The 19012-nt window shown below is 36.4% G+C and overlaps 1 protein-coding gene across 1 annotated transcript in view; it reads right to left on the reverse strand.

Moving 5' to 3' along the window:
- Positions 1-14521: 14521 nt before the first annotated feature.
- The window catches only part of LOC122813681 (zinc-binding protein A33-like), a 213216-nt gene continuing 208725 nt past the window's right edge, over positions 14522-19012 (reverse strand). The window contains exon 6 of the mRNA XM_044086131.1: positions 14522-16509. Within this exon, the coding sequence (XP_043942066.1) occupies positions 16013-16509 (497 nt within the window). The 3' untranslated portion in view covers positions 14522-16012. The remainder of the gene's footprint in view (positions 16510-19012) is intronic.

A 19012-nucleotide genomic window follows, 5' to 3' on the forward strand; every position in this document is an offset into this window, starting at 1 on the left:
AACTAACAGGGAAGTCATCTTAGACTTATTCTCCTCATGTTTTAAAACTTTCACAATTTTTGGATCTTGTGAGGTCAGCAGACATGCATGCCATTATATGATTGTAGATCTACACACCTACACAGCACACACCCACATATGCGGAGGTCCTCCACACAAACATACCCAAACAAAGGAGACCTCAGAGGCAAAAACACACGTGATCTCCACAGCCCTCCATACCACATACTATGGATAGTCCACACACCTGTCTCTCACAGCCACCAAGGCTTCACCATAAACCCAGCATGTTAGTCACAGGAGACTCCATTCTGAGACACACAGATGTGCCTCTCACCAGGTTGTCTGTCAGGTGTTAGAATCTGCCATATCACATACGCATTCAAGTCTCTCAACAACAGGTACTGTTATGACTCTGTCATAGTCCATGTTGGAGTGAATGACTTGAGACATACCTCTCTACACTATATGAAGAGAGACATGATTGAGCTCACTGATTATGTGTCCCAGGCAGGCATGTCCCTAGCCTTAAGCAGAATTCTGCCGTCACCCAGAATGATGCCTCAATACAAACAGAAAATGATTGACTTTAACAATTGGCATAGTTTCTGGAGTCATTCCAGGGGGATCCAGTACCTGATAGCCTGGGAAGATATTACTGACAGACCATGATGCTTTGCCAGAGATGGCCTGCATCTGTCTCACCTGGACTTTAGACTTCTGGCAAAGGCTCTTGCCTCCCCCATAGTGCCTTTTTTTGGATAAGTGATGAGGTTAAAACTACCAACATACAAATTTCAACAAAACAAAATTAAAGTCATGCTGCTAAATTCTAGGAGTCTAAACATGAAACTGCACTTATTGCAATCCTTCTTAAATCTGGAACATGCTGACATCTGTGCAGTCACAGAAACCTGGTTCAAAGTTGTGGAGAGCACCCCAGCCTTACCTAGTTACTCATCCCATCATACATTTAGATCACAAACTGTGGGCAGTAAAGCCAAAGAAGGTGGAGTTTCAATATACATTAAAGACATACACACATCTAGGCTGGTCAAACAGTATGATACACAGGAAGGCACTCCAGGTGCAGTTAACCATTGACAAGACCCCTATTCAAATCATAGCTAGCCACCAGCCCAAAAATATGACTCTAGATGCTCAATCCACCTATATGGACCACTATCAAGATTCTACTCTTTACCCTGATCCTGGGTGACTTTAACTTCCAAAGCATAGACTGGAAGAACTGCTCATGCCAACATGAGTAACCACTGCAGCATCCCTATAGTATCATCCTCCCTGGTAAGATTGATCATAAAGCGGTCACTTTCAAGGTCACCATCTCCCCAACCCCCCTTTAGCTAGGATCAGACAAAAAAACTTCTCCAAAGCTAATTACAGCCTCCTGAGGGATGATGTAAACAGCTTCACAACCCCCCCTGTAGGAACTGGCACCAATATCCAAAACTACACCAAAGCACTATACAAGCATTTATATAGCTGCATGGAATCAGGAATACCCAACAGGACTAAATAATCCTCCACAAGGAAGAGTAAACCTGTCTGGTGGACATCTGCAATAAATAAACTCTATAACAAAAGTAAAAAATTGCTGTCCAAGACCAAGATGGAGCAGGTGCCCAATTGGCAGCAATGTCTCCTTAGCCTGAGCAAGAAAGTAAGAGCACTAGTGAAATCCTCCAAAGCAAACTTTGAGTCCAGACTGGCCATATCTACTACAGACAGTCATAAGGCCTTCTTCAAATATGTCTGCAACCTCAAAAAAAGCACCCAGATCTGTTCAGAACTGGTGGTCAAGGACACCCTATATACAAATGCCGTTGATCTAGCAAACTTGCTGGCTGACCGATTCAGCAAAACTTCACCTCTCTGTCCCCCATGAGTAAATCAGGACATCCCTAGTACCTGCCCCCTTCCCCTTATATCTAAGTAGCAGGTCATCACTGCTCTCTCAAAGGCAAAAAATACAGCCTCCATGGAACCCGATAACATCCCAGGCTGCATCCTACGTGAACTCAGGCCGGAACTTGCAGCATCATTAGGCTCCCTATTCAACCAAAGCCTGAGTACCAGCTTCATTCCAGCTGAAAGGTGGAGCATCCACTGATTCAGGAAATTATAGACCCATCAGCCTAACTAGCCTCATCTGCAAGCCCATGGAATGGATCATCATGAACCTCATTAACAAGGACATTGGCAACCTTCAAACACTTCATCCCACACAGTTTGGCTTCATGAAGGGGAAGTTATGTCTGCTAAATTTGGTCAACTTCTTTGAGACAGTCATCAAAACCATGGATGAGGGGAAGACAGTGCATATAGCCTACCTTGACCTGGCCAAAGCCTTTGACACTATTCTTCACTCGGGCATAATAGATAAACTCTCTCAACTAGGCATCAATCCATATGTTGCCAGATGGGTAGCAAACTGGCTCACTGACAGAACCCACCTAGTTAAAATAGGGGAAGCCACCTCAAGCAGTAGACCCATAATAAGCGGCGTACCCCAGGGTTTGGTCTTGGGTTCTCTGTTATTTGGGATATACTTTTCTGAGGTGCAGACCAAAACCAGTGGGCTATGGCTGATCAAGTTTGCAGATGACTTCAAGTTGGGTGATGTCATCTGTTCCTCTAGTGATGTGGACATCCTCCAAGAGGGTTTCACTCAAACAAATGACTGGTGCCAGAAACATGGTCTCAAGCTGAATACCAAAAAATGCATCATCATCCCCTTTGGGGAGAGCGACATCCCCACAAATGATCACATTAATAACAACGTCCTAAGCATGCAATCAGTTGTGAGGGATTTGGGCACCCGGGTTAAGAGCAAACTGACTTTTGACCACCATTTTGCTTCCTATGTATGGAAAGCCTTCTACATGACCATCCTCACAAGTAAGGGTATCTCATCCAGGGACAAAGAGGACATAACATCCCTTTATTCTTCCCTTATAAGGCCCATTATTGAGTATAATGCCCCTTTCTGCATGTACCTCACAAAGCACATGCAGCAGCTGGAGAGACCACAAAGGTTCCTCACCAGGTGAATCCAGGGCCTCAAACATCTACCATACACATACACAAATAGGCTAAAGGCCCTATCCCTGTACTCAGTCTCATACAGACTCCTCAGAGGTGACCTCTGTCTGGCATACAAGGAAATCATAGACCCCACCTTGATGGGACTGCTACATTACCGCAAGTCAAGCTCCACTCTAGTAACTCACACGTGCAGCCTCAACCTAGTCTATAACATCAACAGGACTTGTTGGCATGACAGATTTGTGTCCCAGAGACTCCCCCATCTATGGAATAGACTCCCTCTACACATCAAGCAGAGTACCTCTTTACCCCTTTTTAAGTGCAACCTGGATATCTGGATGGGAAACAGAAAATATACCCCTGGGATTCCACCTGTGTCCCTGCTGAACAGGGGCATCAGGTGCTAACTTGTCTAAACATGGTCTAAACTCTTGGCTAGGCTTACAAGGGCCCCTGGGCCAATAGCCTGGTAACCTCTTATGATCATATGATCCTATACATGTAATCAACATCTAGGAGGACCATACCTCCATCAGAATGGAGAATATATACTCTTAGCATACAATTATTTTTATAAATCATTTGATAAACATGATTTCAGTGTTGGCTTTAACATAGTCATACCTACTAACACTCAGTTAATGTGGTACAAGATTACTGTGTGCTGACAGTTTTGATATCAACTGGCTGGGGCTCTCAGTAACAGCTACAGCTAGATGTGTGAAAAACATTAACATTAAACATGTAAAGCAAATTTTAATTTAAGTTTAATTATTTTTAATTTAAATCCTATTAATTCAACTTGCTAATCATAGTAATGAATACAGCAAATTCAGTACTGTTACTATGCTATTTTGTAAAATGTATGTGCTCTCTCAGTTTGAATGAAAGAAGGCAATTCACAGAAACAAAACTGCAGGCATGAAGAACACAGTATGATTCTTGCTATAGGTGTCAATGTGTTAAAACCCAAGCACTGAGCCCTGGTTATGCATAATCATATTGTAATTCAATTCTATAGTTTCTAAGGATAAATTAAAATTCTCTTCTTTTGAATTTAAAATTATAACCCAAAATCTGTGATCTAATCCCTTTAAAATCCAAACATATTACAGAATGTTTATAAAATGCAAGATTCCCCTTTACTTTGGGCATATCGATTGTCATATATTCTCAAAAAATGTTACCCATTTTGCATACATAAAAACTGTCACACCTGATACATTGATCAAGATAAATAATTCTTTTTGTTTGACATGCTCTAAATCCTTTAAAAACAAATGTTGTCTTGGTAATAGAATGTACAAAACACTCTGTTCTGACACAAAACTACAGACCATGCATATAGTACATAGATATGTATGAGCTCCAGAAGTTAAGAGTCAATTAACATTTTAATTCCAAGCTATTTTCTTTAGGCTCCTTTTCTCCCATGCCTATTGACCATCAAGCATCTTCCCCAATGAACTTGACCCCATTTGTTCTCTTTTGGTGGGTTTTTACAAAACCACATAGGAAAGAGATGTCCAGACTAGCCATGATTCAACAGCTACAAGGCCTGATTGTGTATTGTGCCCTTTATTGATATCAAACTTAGAAGGGAATATGTGAGAGGCTATAATATAACCCTTGGTGGAGGGATGAGTAATTTGTGTCACTAACAAGGGCTAAAATGCCTTCATTTGGGTACAATCTCCTCATCACTTGCAATGACTGTTAACATCTACTGAAAGCCCTCTTTTGAAGGTACTTGTCATCATGTAAAAAGCTGTGTCCCAAACTTCCCCTTAACCATCATTTCTTGCCAGCTCCATCAAACAACCAAGCCACTAATTGAACTTGGATTACATGGGACTCAATCAGGGCTTTATTTTTTACATTATTTTCTATAAATAAACAGGGTCGATCACCTATTAGTGGCATTAGGTTTTGCTCCCTAATAAAGTACATCAGTTATTGGAAACATTCTAATTGAATTCTACTAAATCAAAAGAGTGAGTCTAAAACTGTTTTATGGTTAGAAATTAAGGCATGTTAAGCCATGAAGGATTTAAGGTTTGCCTTCTTTTCCTTTTTCAGCATCTTGATTAACTCACTAACCTCAGTGCTAGTGTACCTCCTTTCCAAAAAAAGCCTTTTTGTACACCTCACCATTCAAATCAGTTCCTTTCATTAGCAGTAAGCCTTAAAATTCTGATTAATTGCAAATTAATTACATTTGTATTGACAAATTTTGGGCTCTGTTTTACAGTCTTGGTATACACATCAGCTGTGGTACTTGTTTACATGCAAAATAGTTAGAAATATTAAAATAATTATTGAATACAAGCATTTAGCAGATCACAAAACTCATAAAATGGAGTACATGTATGTATGTAGCTGGTGAGAGAGGATATGCAGGTGGTTGGTGTGACAGAGCAAGATGCAGAGGACAGGAAGAAATGGAAACAGATGATCCGCTATGGCGACCCCTAATGGGAGCATTGGAAAGAGAAAAAAAAGATGCAGCTGCATATATTGTTACCACAAAGATGTTTGTTGTTAAAGAATTTACAGTATGACAATCCGAAGAAGTTATTTCCAAGGGTAAATGTACTGAATGCAACAGCTGTTTTGTAGGCAAGATACGTAAAATAAAATTATGATAGCTTGCATGAACATAAACATGCCCTATCTTAATAATGCATTTTACAGGCATTCTGTTATGTGTTTGGATTTTAAAGGAAACATTTCAGATTTTAAACGATGTTATTTTGAATACAAGACAAAGAGATTTTTGTTGTTGTTCAAATCTGAAAAAGACTTTTGCCAACTTACAAAATGATAAGCTTACCCATCATTAGGACTACATGACAAGGGTTCTTTAAAGCTTGTTCTTAAAGCTAGGTCTCTACAGCACTGGGAATTTGATTGGTTGGCTATTACATGACATCATCTTAAGAAAACTTAAAAAAAAAAGGCATTATACCCTATTTCATTGTCATGAACTATTTGCAGAAGTGTTCATCAGTTATTTGTTTACTAATTTAATAAAGTGTACAGAGTATTTTTACTGCTGTTTTTTGATGTTATCTTAATATTATCAACATCCAAATGTAAAGCAAAATTATTAAATGAAAACTCATCTTAGAACTAAAAAAAATCTATTTTTTTCACTCTAGCTCTGTCTTCCGAGTTATTTTAACCTTGCAAAATCACTCTAACTGCTTCTTACAGAATGTTAATGCTTTCTGCAAAATGGCTATCAATGGGGCTTGACATATCAATGTGATCTTATTTTTCTTTAAACTTTTCTCTTTCCCATAATCCATTTTAAGTCTTCTTTATGTGAGTCACACTAAACATAAAGAAGTAGCGGTGTACTCCCATGTCATTGACATATGGCGGGATTAGTGTTGGTCACTGTCATTTTATATACTGTCTATAACATTCTTGAATGGCCATCATTTGTGTGACTTAGGGCTTGTTTTACACTATACTAAGGAATTATAAAGTTGCAACCAAAACATTTGCTAAATTGCATGCCTTTTTTCAAAGTATCCTTTTGTAGTCCAAGATGAATTGAAAGTCCCTTCCCCTACACTTTGGTAAATGTGTTGATACTTTACAAGAATTACAAGAAAAATATTTTCTGACTTTTCTCTGAATGTCACAGACATCGTTGATACTACATTCAAGTCTTTTTAAAATGTAAAGTAGTATAAACAACAGACATTTAAAGTTTAAATGTTTGCATTTCAATACTGTGATGCTGCTTATATAAATTTGTCAAGAGGTGACAACTACCTTTGAACCATTGACCGACTTAATTTCTCTATTTTGCTCTGAATGGCATGGATACATATTAGAAGCAGCTGTGAATCAGTGTAAGTTCTCAGACTGTCTGCAGTAAAGACAATGGAAAACAGGTTCACATCTCCCTGTCTTGTTTACAACAGCCTGAGCTCTTGACTACACATTTCTCTGTCTGTGTTATGCAAGTATAGACAAATTCCTCTGCAAATCATGCGAGAAGTTAAGCTTAAAAAAGTGGGTGGTCTTTCCCTTACTTTAATACCAAAATGAGGAAATGAAAGTTTTATAAAGTACAAGCAGGTTTCAGGTTCCTACACTGTACTGGAATCATAATGTAGGAAGAAAAGTAACCTAAGAGTTGAGTTAACCTCTAGGAGAAGGTGGAGTTTTCCTTTAAAGACCTAGAATCACTCACTAAAATGTGCATGGGAGATCTGTATTTTTCTTCCTTAATCATTTCTTAATTTAGGCTTCATACATTTATACTTTTGCAGTATTATCACATTTGGGGTGTTGTTTAATTAAATCTACCCGCTGACATGATGGCCTGATTTCTAAAGTCTTTAGGCAGCACAGAGTAGCAATTCACAAAGATAAATGTGCAGACTTGAAATCCATACACATATATGTAGCTCAGAGTGTAAGTATACCTTTAAGAAGCTTTCCATGGGCTTACACATGTGTATAAATACAGAGCACATGCAAGCTACACTGCCATTTTGAAGACAACAGTTGAGATGTAAGCATGCATATATATATTAGTCTGTCAGTTAGTCAGTTTGTTCATATTTTATGTTGCTGCTATCCATCCTGATGTGTTTCTATGTATTAAAGCATATAAACACACTACCCCGCCTGTTTGTCTTGTATCATAACAAAGGACAAGTGACAATATACACATAAGGTACCTGTGCATGGCTTGTATGGTAAGTGACTGAGTGCTGTTAGGCTGTGAGTCCCTATTTCTTGCAAAGGTCTCTACCAGATGTCTCTTCTGGTTAAGGGCCATAATATAATATACTGAATAATAAAAAAAGCAGGCCATTAAAACATCAATGACACATACTACACCATCTCATATTGGTCATTTTACATAGCATGCCTCCATTTTCAGACATCCAACTTCAATTTCTACTTCTGAAACTGATCCCTTTGGTGTCCTGCACAAACTGATCCTAATACTGGTTATATAAAATAATGCAGTATTATGAAAATCAGTAAATAAACCTGAAGTCTATTCATTTTAAACAGTCATTTTACAGTGATTAAACTCTCACCATAAATGGATTAGTCTCATATTATTTTTATTTTATTTCTGGAAGAATAAGAAATATCTTGTCAGTAATATAATATTTTGACTGAAATTAAGGTCCATTTCATGAACAACTGTTTTCAGTTTTAATAATATTTACACATGTATTTATAAAAATTAATACGCTAGTAATTCAGATATTTTAATCTTCTTTATAAAATACAATGTACCTGTTTTTATTGTAATATAAATGACATGACACTAATTTCTGGTGTCATTAAATTAGAATATAAGACATCTAATAACCAAAAATAATTACTCCAAACCGAATGAACTGGATGCGAGTTCCAGCCCTCCTGGAAACAGCTAACAGCTCACAAGCAAACCAACTCAAATGTCTTTGGATTGAAAAAATAGTCTCCAGTAGTCAAACGTCCTCCCAAAATTTCACGATTTATTGTTGAAATAAAAACCACACAAGGAACTGCCGTAAAACAGCTTCAACCACAAACTGCACGATCTACCTAGGTTTCGTCCGTAGACTTCTTCAGAATAATACACTCCATCATCTTGCCACTTAAATATCCACAGTGAAACCAATTAAACAATAAAACAATAATCTCTTAAAAGGGTCATCCTTATAAAATACACGTTTCTAAAATGCTGATGAAATGTGAAAATGAATAAATAAATGGATTAAGTTAAATGACAATGTGTATGTATTTGTAAACCTTAAATGTTTATATTATATGTGTATAATTAATGAAAATATGCATGTACATAAATATGTGTAAATGTTAAAATAAATATTAAAAATTAATAATTAAATAATAAATAATAAATATTAAATATTATGTAATATTAAATAAATAATATTCTTTGTATAACACCTGTACAAGAATAAATTGATTTTGTTTTGTTTTTGTTTTTTACACAGTTTAACACAATTTTAGAATTTATATAGATATAATTTTAATATACATATGGATATTATACATATTTATTATAGTATAAGTTATTGAACTTCCAAAACAAAACAAAATCTGTTGGCTGTTTCCAGGAGGGCTGGAACTCGCATCCAGTTCATTCGGTTTGGAGTAATTATTTTTGGTTCCTAGTGTGAAAAATGGAGGGCGAGTCATCTCCGGTTGACCTGGTAAATATGTTACAGCAAATCAAGGAACAGCTTAATGAACATTCAGTTTTGATTCAAAAATTGTTACAGCAAGAAGTCAGCAATCCTATCGGTTCTTCGACTGAAAGTCTGGGTTTGCCACTTACCCAGACTACACCGGAGAATTCACGGTGTATAACCAAGAGGGATGAAAGAGCTAACAATGGTTATTCAGCGCCTAACAGGAATGTTAATGTTAACATCACTAACAGTGAAATGTGGAAAGTCAATGAATACAATTTTAATGGAGAAAATAAACGTACTAAATCTATTGCAGGAGAATGTGTTTCAAGACCGCTAAAGGATATTCTTAAACTGTTTGAGAGAAGTCTGTTTAAATTAAAATGGACTCAGTTGGAGAACAGCTACTTAAAAAGAAATATAGAATTGGGTATTGTGCCCAAAGGTTTACGTTTGTGGAGATACCCTAATGGATGTGACAGTAACCAACCTATGCTTAAGGAGTTGCATGCATTATTTAACAAGACTGGTATCAGTATCATGGAAATTATGATTAAATTTAATGAGGTCAAGATAGATGGTTTGATAAAGGAATTGGAAGAATTAAATGATAAAATTAGTGAAGACTTATTGTTCGACCAATATTACACGAACTATATTAATATTATCAAAGAAGTGGACAGTAGTTGTGACAACATTTTTATTAAGAAGACTAAGAAAATTCAACGTGATATTAAAATTTACGAAAACGGTAATATATATCCCAAATCTAGTAAACCTGTTGGTACCCATGGCAACCATTCAGCAGGGAACAATACAGGAAGACATGGGTCGCTTGATGATGTCACTTCCCGTGAGGAACGTGAGTTCAGTAATAGCGAGATCCGCGAGGATAGCAGCCCAACGGACGACATTCCGAGGAGATCCGAGAGGTTAAAAAACCGTAAGGACAACATGGAGAAAGAAGAATACGATTCATTTGGAGCGCGTCCGAAGAGGCAGCAGTTTTTTTGACATGCAACCAACAACGCGTGGGGAGTGTACAGATAGACGTGAGGGGGACAGTAGGAGCCACAGAATTTGAGTGCTGTGGTTCAAAGTCTGACAACAGAGATATGACTATGGTTTACAAGGATATTGGTGGACTAATGTGTGAACCACAGTTCGTGGGATATACTACAGGAGACACCGACGATGGTAACGCGTTTGGGACATTAGTTAATACAATCCAGGTAAGAGCCGACAACATTTTCCCATTACTTCCAGCTGATAATAATGGAATTCTGACCACACACGACGGACAATTAGACATTAACATTTCCATGGACACATACGTAAATCATGAGGTCACATCAGTTAATTTTAATTTAACTGACAACGGACTTTTACGTTTAAGTACTTATGATATTGTTGACAATGTGTATGAAATTAATGATACTAACAAGGATGTACATAATGACGATGTTAATAATAGAGTTTTGAACGACAGTGATAATATTTTTAATACTTTTGATATACACAGTAATGGAGGTTATAATACGAGTATTTTAGATTTTGTGAATATGGGTAACAGTCAGGATTACATGAAAAACACAGCACAGGTAAATTCAAGCAACAATCCATCTGGTGAGGAATATAGGGCAAATACAGGGTTGAGTAACCCAGTTACAATTGTTAATTCAACTCAGGATTTTAAGGTATATAATTATTCTAATGTTAAATTAGGAATAGAACATGCCAATTTTTTTTCAAAGGGATTTAATTTCGTTCCTTGCAGAAAGGGCAATTTGGTAAATTCTATCATTGATTTGAAATTATTTGCCAGAAAGATAAATCTACAAATTTTATTCCAGAATAACAACATTAATCGGGAGACACAAAGAAATATCTCTTTAATTAAACCTAGTATGTATAATCCACCAATGAATGGAATGGTGGCTTTATTTGAAAAAATCAGTGAAAGAGATATTAGGGAATATTTTAGAACATACAAAGAGCATGAACATATGAATATGACCCCTGATGAACAGAAATTGTTGAATAATATACAGGAAATGAAATCTATCCGCATCATGAAACCCGACAAGGGTAATGGTGTTGTGGTGGTGGATAAAAGTGATTATATATCCTATATGTCAACAATGTTATTGGAAGACTCATATATGGAGGTTAGTTTAAATGAGATTAATATTGCCTATAGAGATATTGACATGGGGTTACAAGACATGTTATATCAAGGACAAATATCGGAAAAAGATTATAATTTTTTATGTAACAATTATCCTCATATTAGTGGTATCTTTGGTATTCCAAAGATACACAAGGGACTTGATAACCTAAAATTTAGACAAATAGTGGATGGCAAAAGAAATAAAACCTGCTTCATAAGTCAATATTTGGACCATCATTTGCAGAACGGAATAAAGAAGTTTTCCCACATTTTGAAAGATTTGTGGGATTTCTTGAATAGGATGAAGGTTTACAAATATCAGAACGACAATGTGTTTGTTACAGTGGATGTTTGTAACTTATTCACATCAATACCACATGACACTGGTTTGATGTGGCTGGAGGAGCAAATTTTTGAAACAGGAATGTATGAGCAGGACGACATTAATTTAATGGTAAGATTAATGGAGATGGTTCTCAATAACAATTACATATATTATGAAGGAAATTACTACAAGCAGGTCAAAGGCGTAGCAATGGGGGCAGCATGTGCCCCCATTTACGCTAATTATGTAATGGCCTATTGGGAGAATAACTTTGTTTTTAATAGTGAACATTACACATACATAAATTCATATTGTCGTTTTTTGGACGATATTTTCTTTATATGGAAAGGTGATGATTGTGGTTTAAAGAGATTTCTGGAGTACATAAATAACACTATTTGGTTTTTGAAATTTACATACGAAATCAACTCTGAATCAATCACTTATTTGGATGTAAAATTAACTTTAAATAAGGATGATGGGTTGTTGGTATCTAATATACACAGAAAACCCACCTTTTCAAATTCCTATTTACAATTTAACAGCTGGCACCCTGACCATCAGAAGAAAGCTATTATAAAAGGACAGATGGTCAGGGCAGCCAGAATGGTTAGTGACTATGGGGATTTTCAGGATGAATTGTCTTTTATAGTGACACTATTTATTAACAGAGGTTATCCCATTGAATTATGTTCTGATGTATTTGAGGAAGTGAAGCGTAAAAGATTATTGGGTACATACAAGGCCATTTTGAATACGGAAGGTTTAACGAATGATGAAATTCAAACAATGAGAAATGACAATCAAAATCAAGTTAAGATTAAATTGTCATATATTATTACTTACAATGATAATGTACACAGAATAAAAAATATATTAAATAACAATTGGGAGATATTTAAATTGAATAATGACATGGCCCAACTATTTCCAGGTAGAATTCAATATGTGTACAGGAAGGATGCATCTTTAAAGAATATATTTGAATATAGTGATAGAAATAGTTTCACAAACAGGCCCAAAGGAAATTACAAATGTGGTAGGTGTTCGATTTGTCAACACATAAAGACCACTGGGGATAAGATTTTTATTAATGGAACACATATTAGGATTTTTGGACATTACAATTGTTACACAACCAACGTGGTTTACCTGGCTTTTTGCCAAAATTGTAAAGCATATTACGTGGGCAAGACCAACAGACATTTTAGGGACAGAATAAAAGAACATCTGTTGGACATTAAACATCTTAAGCCCTCTAACGCTTTGGCGAGGCACAAAACAGACAACAGGGATCATGAATTTAAATTTTGTGTGATTAACCAAGTTGTGAAGGATACACAAGGGAGAATAACCGATGTAGATTTGGATGTAAGTGAACTAAAATGGCAAATATGTTTAAATGCCTATAATTTTCCTGGACTAAATGAATGTTGTAGCATTAAGCCCCTTTTAAAACTTAAGAACATCAAGGGGCGTTGATCTATGTACTGTAACATGATGTATATATATTTATATCAATTTCACACATTAGTTTTTTACACAGTTTAACACAATTTTAGAATTTATAGAGATATAATTTTAATATACATATGGATATTATACATATTTAATATAGTATAAGTTATTGAACTTCCAAAAACAAAACAAAATCAATTTATTCTTGTACAGGTGTTATACAAAGAATATTATTTATTTAATATTACATAATATTTAATATTTATTATTTATTATTTAATTATTAATTTTTAATATTTATTTTAACATTTACACATATTTATGTACATGCATATTTTCATTAATTATACACATATAATATAAACATTTAAGGTTTACAAATACATACACATTGTCATTTAACTTAATCCATTTATTTATTCATTTTCACATTTCATCAGCATTTTAGAAACGTGTATTTTATAAGGATGACCCTTTTAAGAGATTATTGTTTTATTGTTTAATTGGTTTCACTGTGGATATTTAAGTGGCAAGATGATGGAGTGTATTATTCTGAAGAAGTCTACGGACGAAACCTAGGTAGATCGTGCAGTTTGTGGTTGAAGCTGTTTTACGGCAGTTCCTTGTGTGGTTTTTATTTCAACAATAAATCGTGAAATTTTGGGAGGACGTTTGACTACTGGAGACTATTTTTTCAATCCAAAGACATTTGAGTTGGTTTGCTTGTGAGCTGTTAGCTGTTTCCAGGAGGGCTGGAACTCGCATCCAGTTCATAAGACATCTAATAGCCCTAATGCCACAAACTAAATTTTCCTTTACCCACACATACTGCATACACATCAGATCTGTCATCAATGATCAGGCTGTACAATCATTGTTCCACTCTGTAGCGCTGACCAGTAGTCTACACCACTTATTATTTATATAAAACAACAACTGGATGTTCCTCTCTGAGTGACAACACAAATACATCTCCTTTTAAGAGGGGGTGTACACATGGTGACTGCTTGAAGTTTAGGAGTAGCCCATGTTGTACAACATATGTTTGCTGTCTCTAGTGGGGGAAGAACTGGCATTCACTTAAGTAGTAATCCATGATGGTGGATGGATAATATAGGATTTTTTTATGGGGAATGTGATTTGACCATGAGCAAGTAGCCCAAGTGATCAAATTAGTAGCCTAACCATGGGAAAACACTGTATTGTCCACAGAAAGGAGGTTTTTGCTATAATACAATGCCATTTTATATAGGAGAAATCAGAATACCATACTTGAATACCAGGCTATCACCCTAAGGGGCGTTTGTATATCTAGCCATGCTTCCCAATAATATTTGATAGTTGTTGGTTCCTAAGGATAAAGTGTTTGCATTTACAAAGTCCAAGAATCTTTGGGCTTGTATATCAGGGCTGTGTATGATTCTCAGTTTATATTGGGGCAGTTAAAGTCACCCATGGATATGATAGGTTGAAAGGACAACTCTCCAGTACATTTAAGTATGTATTATGGATTTCATTGGTTATAGAGGGGAAATATGACATAGCAATTTATCTAAAGTTATTTGGATGTGGATGAGCTTAAGCAAGTCAAACTGACGGAACAGTCTTGAGGTGCATTTGTTTTTTTATGTAAATAGAGACACCTCTATCTTTTGTCCCTTCCTGTCCATTGTTGGTCTAAAAGCATTGAAGTCCTGCACTGACGGGGTGCATGGCTTACCTTTTTAAATAATATCATCGTATGTACAAACTTCTTCCTTGTGGAGTCTTTTGCATCACCTTCTGTGCCTGTGTGCAACTTTCTAATGCACTAGGCATGCATGGGACATGCACATGCCAAAACTTCTGCATTGCATTATGGTAAGTAAATGCTTATGTCCCTTTTTTCCCTTTAAGGACTTAGGAGTCAACATTCTTTGTAGTGTATATGCAAGGATATGCAGAGACTACATTTGCCAAGGGGTGTGAGTTTGAACTAACTTTAAAACATGTTGGGAATTTACTTGCCCTGTGTGCCATTAAAATGGATGCAAAATTGTAGCTTTTATTTTTAACAGCTACAGCTGATTCAACTAGTTGGATAGAGCTGAATTTAAAATGGGCAAGATGATTGCTTTCTCCAGTTATTGTGCATTTTTTTGCAAATTTACTAGATTATTTCATATAATATTGCATAATACACTGAGAGAATCTGATGACAGAAAAACAAACCAGGGCTGCAAGGAATGGGACATGTTATCAGCATTACAAATGTAGAAGACAAAATAACACTAACTAGAACCATGTTATGCTTTTACATGTTTTGCATTAAAGATAATTTAGCAAGGAAAAAGAAAAGCTCTGGAAAATGAAGCCATTATACTGTTGAAGCCATTGACATCCATGTACTGCCAGATGTTATACTGATGTAAAGTTAACGTGTTTAACATACAAAATCTAACTTTAAAATAAGACCACTAAGAGCTACTAAGCGATATATAAACATCCCAAATCTCCAGGATGTAAAACAACAACCCATTATTTTTATGTTTCACTACCATGATCTTTGTTATTGTTTCACACATTTTATGCACTGTAATGCTATCATAAGCTAATATAACTGTAATATATAATATATTATATAATAATAATATATAATAATATATGCAATATAATAATAACTGTTCTTGTATTTTCATTCTCTATGTTGATTTTACAAATATGTTCTTAGTAAAATAAAGACATTTTAAACTTAATATCAGTACATAATTATTTCAAGTTAGAATTGCAATTTTAAATCAAAGAATTTTAGGGATCTTTATTTATAGCAACCTAAGCAAGAAAAGGAAAGAAGTTAAAGGAAGCAATGCGAAAAATTGGGTTGGTGCTGACAGTGGAGATACCAGTGAAAGTGTAGATGTGGGACATATCATTAGCATTATAAAATGAAACCTGTCCCTCGTTGCAGTCCACATACACACCAATCTTCTGTGGTTTCACACTCAAAATGAGAAACTTTGGTAGTGATTCATTAGTCATGTACTCATTTCCATTAATAAAGCTCAAAGTCCAGTATTCATCCTGAGGTCTTGGTGCGAAGCTCTTCTTCCAGTTGAAGCAATTAGTGGTGACACCCACAGTCCACTGAGTCATGTTCCCTACTTCCACCTCACAGTAGTGTCTCCCTGTCTTGAATCCCTCTGATCCAAGCTCGGAGACACATTTATCATGCAGCCTAAGCCAAGACAGGAATGGGTTTGTTAGATTAGCCTGTCCTTCCAAATTGAGATCCTCATCTCCTTCAATTTTTATTGAAAGATTAGAGAGATCTGTAGAAAAAAAAAAAAAACAAAAGGTTTGTATGAAGTGACTTATCAAAATGAAACTACCTCACAAATGACACAAAACAGTTTATCAATTAAATGCTAAGGTTATCATGTACAGTTCATACTTTTTGCATACTGACCTGTTTCATTTATAATTAACATGATAACCGCTCCTTACATATATGCATATGCCTTTCGGGTTACAAATGATAGAAAGGAGAGTCATAGCACATAACCTGTAATAATAATAGAACCAAAGCTGGTTATAATATTAAAACACAGTAAATTTTAGCTGAACTGGCCAGACCCAGGTAACATGAGCTTTTACTGCAGATACACTGTTATGATGGGAATACTTTAAATTCAGCCATAAAGGGAAATCTCATTATAAGGAAAACTATGGTACAATGAATGTGTATAAAAATGGAAGGAGAACAAAAATAGTGATGCCAGGAGCCCAGGAATTGGTACACTAGTAAAGGTAATCTTAAAATTACTGTGCTCATCTATATTAAATTCCCTCAGCCTGATGCTAGTTTGCTAATACATGAACAGAGATTCTAGCTATACTGCTTGTAACTGAGGTTCATCAGGGCACAGAAGGAGTGAATGGGTAATACAGGGTATAATTGGAGGTGAAGAGTAAATACTGCAGTGTTTTGGTCTACTGCTGATCAGAAAGTCAGCACCTATAGATTTAAAGAGAAATGGTGACATGTGATGTTGTAACTGCTTATAAAGGAACACAATATGCCAGAAAATTTGCTTCACTACAAACCAGAATGCATTAGGATATTAGATGTAACACACTAAAATCCATCCCACCTGCAATATGATGTATACCTGTTATCAGGATAGAATCCTGGACCTCAAGACAATACAAGATGTAAACCAGTAAAATCTCCCCTACTTGCAGTATGACCTGACAACAATACACACTCCTGTGCCTCTCTGGGATTAATAGATGTAAAACAGTAAAATTCTATCAACCTGTAGTACATTGTCACACCTGGCATCACTACACATTCCTGCGCCTCTCTGGGATACTAGATGTAAAACAATAAATTCCCCCTACATGTACTACACTGTTACACCTGAATCACCGCACACTCCTGTGCCTCTTTGGGATACTTCATGTAAAGCAGTAAAATCCCATCAACCTACAATACACTGTTACACCTGGTATCACTGCAAACTCCTGTATCTCATTAGAATATTAGATGTAACACATTAAAATCAATCCCACCTGCAGTATGATGGTATAACTGTTATCACAACAGAACCCTGTACCTCAAGAGGATACTAGATGTAAGTCTGTAAAATCTCCTCCTACGGTATGGTGCTAAACTTGACAACAATGCACACTCCTGTGCCTCGCTGGGATATTAGGTGTAAAATAGTAAAATTCCCCTACATGCAGTACACTTACACCTGACATCACTGAACACTCCTGTGTCTCCATGGGTTACTTCATGTAAAACAGTGAAATGCTCCCTACCTGTAGTAAGGTGCTATATCTGGCATCCCTGCTGACTACTGTGCCTCTCAGCAATACAGTTAAAAACAGTAAAATGTCCCCTAACTGCTGTACAGTGTTCTACCAGGCATCTCTGCACACTCCTGTGCCTCTCTGGAATACCTGCAGTATGCTACTACATCTGGCATTACTGCACACTCCTGTGCTTTTTTGGGATACTAGATGCAAAACAATAAAATCCCCACTACCTGTATCACGGTGCTGCATCTAGCATCCCAGCACACTCCTGCCTCTCTGTTGGATACTAGATGTAGATTCTACCTACCCACACTACTGTGTTATGCCTGGCATCACTACACACTCCTGTGCTTCTCTGGAATACTAGATGTAAACCTTTAAAATCCCCCTTCGTGCAGTATGGTGCTACACCTGGCATCAGTGCACACTCCTTTGCCTCTCTGAGATACTAGATGTAAAACAGTAGATTCCTTCCCAGCTGCAGCACATGGCGCACCTGGCCTCCTGAGCCCATGCTTCCATGTTGGTTAGCCAGACCCAAAAAACACACATGTAAGATGCATTCTGCAATGGAACATGCTGAGGCACTGCTGAAATAGGGGAATGGGAAGTTCAATAATCAAAATAAAGAAAAAAACAGCCCCTAAACACAAAATTAAACAAGTTTTGAAAGACGATTTCATAAACTGACATCCAGGTAAATGCTGACTGACCCACACCAGTTTCTAACCTTAGACTGTGATGGGAGCAGTTAATATAAAGAACACATGTCCTCACAGTTTTCTGCCATTGGGTCAGCTTTTATGCTCATTAATGCACTTAAAGAAGAACCAACAGTATTATTCCTGTCCAGTGTGGTAAATAACATTAAACAACCAATGGCTTGATCCAGAATTTTGCAATTCTAAAAAGAAACAAACATGTTTTTCTATCACAGCAAAGTAGTAAATGACCTTAAACTATTGCATTGCTGATAAGGATGAAAGGCAGGTTAGCTGGCCACTCTTTTTG

This window comes from Protopterus annectens, chromosome 10.part0 (genome assembly GCF_019279795.1).
Source record: "Protopterus annectens isolate FY-2018-M chromosome 10.part0, PAN1.0, whole genome shotgun sequence".
In the NCBI taxonomy this organism is placed as follows: Eukaryota; Metazoa; Chordata; order Ceratodontiformes; family Protopteridae; genus Protopterus; species Protopterus annectens.